General features: G+C 32.4%; 1 protein-coding gene across 1 annotated transcript; it reads left to right on the forward strand.

Annotated features, from left to right (window-relative positions):
- The first annotated feature begins 226 nt into the window (after window positions 1–226).
- On the forward strand, window positions 227–4,421 carry LOC100783910 (WAT1-related protein At4g08300). The gene is made up of 7 exons (XM_006581518.4): window positions 227–712; window positions 913–975; window positions 2,466–2,582; window positions 2,992–3,247; window positions 3,429–3,587; window positions 3,703–3,854; window positions 3,960–4,421. Exons 1-7 carry the CDS (start codon window positions 501–503, stop codon window positions 4,198–4,200), a joined length of 1,200 nt encoding a protein of 399 aa, XP_006581581.1. The 5' UTR covers window positions 227–500; the 3' UTR covers window positions 4,201–4,421.
- Window positions 4,422–6,451: the final 2,030 nt, after the last annotated feature.

Raw genomic sequence — 6,451 nt, forward strand, 5'->3', positions numbered from 1 at the left:
ACATAGGAACATATTTGCCTGCGTCATGATCCAGCACTAAACCTAAATTCCATTTGGTGGTCAATGAACAAACGCCTCCCACTTCCCATAATTTAAACAAACAGAGAAATTAAAATATAATTAAAATAAAGAAAGAGAAATTATTTTCTTTAGAGACACAGTATCTGCCTTACTTTTTCTGATCCTTCTGTTATAAACATAAAAGAGGATTCTAGTAATTGCAAGGAATATGCATGTGTCTGTTTTAGAAAATGGGTAAGGGATTAATCATTGGGGGTGAAAATTGAAAGTGGGAAGAGAGTTAGTGCCTTGGACAAGCGAAAGGTGTTGTGTGAAACCGGGTCTTCTTTTCTAAAATTATTTCACTTTTTTGGTCTATAAAAAGGGCCATTTCTCGTTTTGAGGGATCACCCACAAACTCCACAAGTGTCACAAGTCATAACTCGTTAGAGAGAGTTTGTGTGTGTTTTTGTGTGTCACCTTGGTGCATACAACACAAGATGGAGGACCAAAATGGTAGTGGTAAGTTGAGCCAAGGGCTTCGCAAGGTGAAGCCTTACCTTGCTATATTGTCCCTTCAGTTTGGCTACTCAGGGATGTATATCATCACTATGGTTTCTTTCAAGCATGGCATGAGTCATTGGATACTCTCAGTGTACCGTCATGTAGTTGCTGCTATTATAATAGTCCCTTTTGCACTTGTCCTTGAAAGGTTTATATCTCTCTATCTCTCTTTCTCTTTCTCTTCCTCTTTCAGTGTTTACATCACATGTGTGTGTGTGTCTCTCTCTCTCTGTTCCACTACCCAATTAGCAGCAGCTTTTGTTGTTCCTAATTCTCAATATCCTTATAATTTTTTCACGCATCATGCATCTTAACAATAAGGTTTTTTTATATTCACAATCTTTGCAGAAAAATAAGACCAAAGATGACTCTTCCCATCTTCCTGAGGATAGTGGCACTTGGTTTCCTTGAGTAAGGCTCATTTCCACCTACCATATTCGCAGTATCAGAATCATACAATTTGTTTATTCACAGTCTCTTCATGGATATTGGATCATGCGTTATATATTTTTAATTACTCATGCATGCATGCATAAGTAGCTGTACATATAACATAACCTTTTCTTTGTATTGATTTTGTCAAGTAGCATAAAATCTGCATTCTTTCTTGTGGAGTAGTGAAGGAAATTAAAAAGATTCCTTTGGAATATAAATATTCAAACAATAAAATATGCACTTTGAATTTAATTTTTCAAACTTTTTTAAAATTAATATTTTCGCTTAAACTTGTTTCACTCTTGCACTTTTACCCCTTATTTACGTGACAATAAAAAATACAGGGATTAAGAATAGAAACACTTAACGCATTTCAGCAACACTTACAATAAACCCTCAGCTTCAAAATCAAATTAATAAATTTATTGATTAAATAGCTATATATTTAACTTATAAATACATAAATATATTAACGCTTAAACAATAATTAAGTAAATGTGTCAGGTTTATTAATTAAATTTCCTACACTGGAAGCACTATTAATTCATCGGCAGTGTTTGCTCTTATTTTTATTTAGCCGATAATTGGTTTCTATATTTTCATGAAAAAAAAATCCTCAAAGAAATAATATATAGATATAGATATTATGCATAATCTATAACCCAAAACTAATACAAAAGAGATAATTACTTGATAGTGACGTTCATAATGTTCCACCTTTTCTAGCGGACACATCATATAATCATTAACAAAACGCAATGTTTCCAATCATAATTCCCTTACTTTCTTACTTACCAATAATTTAAATTCCTTTTTTATTTTAATTAAACCATGCTACGGAAATGCTAGCAGGGCATGTGTCTGTTCGTAACATGGTCCGTACAAGGCTGAATTGATAGGATGATGAGCACCGATTACATATACATAATTAAATAAAAATGGAAGTGAGGGGAAAAACACGATACACTTAGAAAATGAGTATTTATTTCACAAGTTAATGTGAAATAATTTTGGGCACACCTTGTGCTCATTTTAAGCATTTTTTAATAATACTGTTTTTTAGCTTTCCATAAAAAAAAATCCCAAATTATTGTGACGCATACCCATCAAACTGAGACAAAGATATTGTTTGTTAGAAATTCAACTGTAACATGGTAATTGATTGGGGGGAAAATGAAGGAAAGAGGAATTTATATAACTTTTTTTTGTCTGATTTAAAATTTTGGAGGGGATAGAAGAGAATGGCAGAAAATTTAAGAGATTCATAGAATAAAGAAAGTTTTATGATAATTCAATTAAATTATCCTCAAATGGTTTAAATTATTTTGTTTATGATTTGATTTTGTCAAGTAAATTGCAAAAAAGTTCCAGCTAAACTTTTTCTAGAGGTTTTGTTTTTTTTGCGGCCATAGGTACAACCAGTTTCATGCATAATTAATAAGTGTGTTGGTGATGAAATGGAACAGGCCAGTGCTAGATCAGAACTTGTACAACATGGGGATGAAGATGACCTCAACAACGTTTGCATCTGCCACTGTTAATGTCCTCCCGGCCATTACTTTTGTAATGGCACTCATTTTCAGGTAAAAGATTCAATCACTGTTCACCGTTATATTAATGCATGTTTGCGTGCTTAAGCAAAGGAAAAAGGCTAGTTCCTAGCTAGTTGCATTCCAAACAATATATATGGAGCCACCCTGCATGCATGACATGGGGCCGCTACTTGACAAATGATGTCACAAACTATTCTGTGTGCCATATCCACATTCTTTGCAATATTCATTCTTAAAATATATTAAAGCTAATTGATTAATTGATTCCATGTAGTCCAATGCTATCGCTTATATGCAAGTTGGATTAAACAACAGTATTTTTTTTTGTCAAGACATATGCATATATCAAATAAGATTCTTCCAATTTTCTTTGTTGTTCACTGTACAAGATTTATTCTAGTGAATCTAATGACATTGAAATGATTCTACCAACGTGTAGGCTAGAGAAGGTGAACTTGAGAAAATTTCACAGTGTAGCCAAAGTCATTGGAACCCTTATAACAGTTTCAGGAGCTATGGTTATGACTCTGTACAAAGGCCCTGCCTTCCAAATCATAAAGGGTGGAGGAGCCATCAGCAACCATAGCAACTCTAGCAGTACTAGTACCACCGAACCCTCTGACCAGCACTGGATAGTTGGAACTGTTTATCTCATATCAAGTTGTGCTAGTTGGGCTGGCTTCTTCATTTTGCAAGTAAGCATAATATTTTTCAATTTATGAAAAAAAATTAATAACATGTGACGTGAAGATTTGTGGGGACGATATAGTCTCCGACCATGTAATAATTTTTCAGTCATGCAAGTATCAACATACATATAAGTAATTAATTCTAAGTTAATAATCTGACTTTGTGTTACTTTTTTTGTGGAATTAGTCATTCACTTTGAAGAAGTACCCGGCAGAGCTCTCACTGACAGCTTGGATTTGTGTGATGGGTATTATTGAGGGTTCAATCGCATCCCTTATATTTGAACGAGACTTCAGTGTATGGGCCATAGGCTGGGACTCAAGACTTCTTGCTTGTGTTTACTCTGTGAGTACCTTAATTTCCTTATTAATAATTAAAATTAAAAGCATTGCATGATGGGGATTTCTAATTCATTAATGATTCAACTAATTAACAACTTTGCACTAAAAATAATAACCAGGGGGTGATTTGTTCTGGAATGGCATACTATGTACAAGGGGTTGTAACCAGGGAACGTGGACCAGTGTTTGTGACTTCTTTCAGCCCTCTATGTATGATTATCACCGCAGCATTGGGTTCCCTTGTCTTAGCCGAACAAGTTCATCTAGGAAGGTATGTATTAAATTTGCATCAATCAAATTAATAGAAAATTCAAAATTTACTTGTGATTAATTAATGTGCTAATTAAATTTATTGTGTTTCTTAATTCGTTCTCAGTATATTTGGGGCCATTCTCATTGTGTGCGGACTTTACACTGTGGTGTGGGGCAAAAGCAAAGACCGTAAGAGCACAACAGAAATAGAGAAAGGCGAAAGCCAAGAATTGCCAATAAAGAACGGTACAAAATCAGCGTCAGACATATTTGATGGCATTGAAATCAATGTTCCTTCTGAGGTGTTGAAGAAAGGAGGAGGGAAAAATGTCCCACCAGCAACAACAACAACAACAACATCATGAAGGTCCTTTTATAGGACTAGCACTATAAATTTTCCTATTAGCTTAAGCTAGATTGAGGTCAAGAAAGATTTTGTGCAATGTGAAAATCTTTATCTACCTCACTAGCTTCATTTTCATTGCGCCTTTCTTGTTTTCCTTTAACTTTATTCCGTGTTTGAGAAAGTATAATGTCACTCAATCAAATAATGCAATAATTAATGCCATTGTCTCTGTTTTTTGTACTTCCAGTACTTTCGTTTTTAATTTTTTTTCTGCCTCACGTTGAGGTACCTACTTAATCATACGTGTCACTGCACTCAAAGCTAAGATTCTATCTCTAACGCTATCTTAGGTTGTCAAGAAATCACCAAGAAATGAAGAAACTGCAAAGAAACAAGGGAGAGTATGGTTTTATTTCCAATTTAGTTGCCGCGAAATGGAGTAGAGATTTGAAGGAAAAAAAAATTGAGTCTCACCAAAATTACTTCCACACAGAAGTGAGGAGAAACAAGGTGAAATGTGAGAGTTAGTTTGATTTTTACATAGTATCGTCACTTTTTTTGCGACGACTTGTATTACTCATGGACAGTATACATGTTTTCCACTTTCTATGGCTGAGTAGCTAGTCTTTAGCTTTGGTTACATAGCATTTATATGTAATAAGTATCACGTAAATTCTTTGTAACCAGAGGCATTGTGCTGGCTGTATGGGGTTTGTTTGTACTTTGTTTGGGCACTTCTAGTGCCTATTTTTCTATATAAATATATTATTTGTTGATTAAAAAAAAAAAAAAAAACTCATTGACAGTACATACCATTACATGTTCCGGATGGTCTTACAATCGATAATGTCATGTTTCATAATCGATTATATGTATTCCATACATAGAATGTTTGATTTTGTGTCAAATATCCAAAGATGTACATAAATGATGTGGAAATAAAAAATAACTATTTAAAGCTTTTGCGTTAAAACATAAAACAAAATTGATTTTAGATGAACGTGACATATAATCAAACACGCACGTAATCAATTAAGCATGCATAATTTATTTGTCATTCACATAACCAATTATACATGATTATGCTAAAAAAGAAAAAATATAATAAAGATAAAATAATATTTTTGATAACACTCTTATTTATTTTCTTTCTCTTCAATCAAACAACTTATGTTTTCACTATATTTCTTATTTATTTTTCTTCTGTCTAATTTTTTCCTAATTAGTTCGTCTCTTTTGTTTTCTTCCTCTTTATCAAACATAATCTAAAAGAAAACCAAGCATGCCAGGACATCTAGGTGTAGCTATGAAAATGACTGAACTTGTTTAAATGTGTTTGGATTAACGTTTGAAAGCATTTATAGGGTAGTTTGCGTATTCTAATATCTAAAACAGTGAACCAAGAAACAACTCCATTGTGTCAATGAAGTTAACATGTATTGATCAATATGTAAAAATTTGACCAACCACTTTATTATATTATTCATAATAATATATATAACGTGGCAAAAGATAAATTTCTATTGAATATATGTGTAAAATTTTACACTGAAAATGTATTCATCAGATTCAGTTTAGCATGTCTTTTATGGCTATATTTCTTCGAACTTTAATAGCAAGTTGTAAAGAGAATATTAATTGAATACTGGATGATTTGATCCTATATATGCGCGCATGAGGTCATTTCGGCATATATTTTTAAGCCAAATGTTTGAGGAATTTTTTGGGTGCAAAATATTCTTGGATTTGACAATATAACAGATCCAGACAGCGCTTTAATATTTTTCATAACCAAGTTAATAATAAAGGGAAAAGATAAATTAAACGAAGAGATTCTCCATGAAAATTGTTCAAACTGATGTGTCAAGATCTTAGTAAAAGCAAACATTTCACTTTATCCTCCTATATATTGTCAATAAAAATAACAATAATTTAATTGGTTAATTCACTACTTCTTGCTCTTTTGTTTAAATATTTTCGTACCGTACAACGCTACTTTAATTATGAAACAGAGTAATGTTATATTTTCTTATAATTTTTTAATTTCCTTACAAATCTTTCTGATACGTCATAGAAAATAAATACATTTAACATACTGAAAACATTCGAAAAAATAACGCTTACCATATAAAACAAATAGAAAGATTAATACCCGTTAAGGACTTAAGGGCAGTCATGAGATTTTAAATAGTTTGTATGATATTTTAGATTCAAACCTCATGTACATTAAAAATAATAAAAAGATTAATATGAAAATGTTGTAGAAAGAT

The sequence above is a fragment of the Glycine max genome, chromosome 6 (genome assembly GCF_000004515.6).
Source record: "Glycine max cultivar Williams 82 chromosome 6, Glycine_max_v4.0, whole genome shotgun sequence".
Taxonomy (NCBI): domain Eukaryota; kingdom Viridiplantae; phylum Streptophyta; class Magnoliopsida; order Fabales; family Fabaceae; genus Glycine; species Glycine max.

Coding starts and splice junctions, on each gene's coding strand:
- LOC100783910 (XM_006581518.4), top strand. CDS start 501: ATGGAGGACCAAAATGGTAGTGGTAAGTTGAGCCAAGGGCTTCGCAAG. Junction 976..2,465: donor GTGGCACTTGGTTTCCTTGA/GTAAGGCTCATT, acceptor GAAATGGAACAG/GCCAGTGCTAGATCAGAACT. Junction 2,583..2,991: donor GTAATGGCACTCATTTTCAG/GTAAAAGATTCA, acceptor ACCAACGTGTAG/GCTAGAGAAGGTGAACTTGA.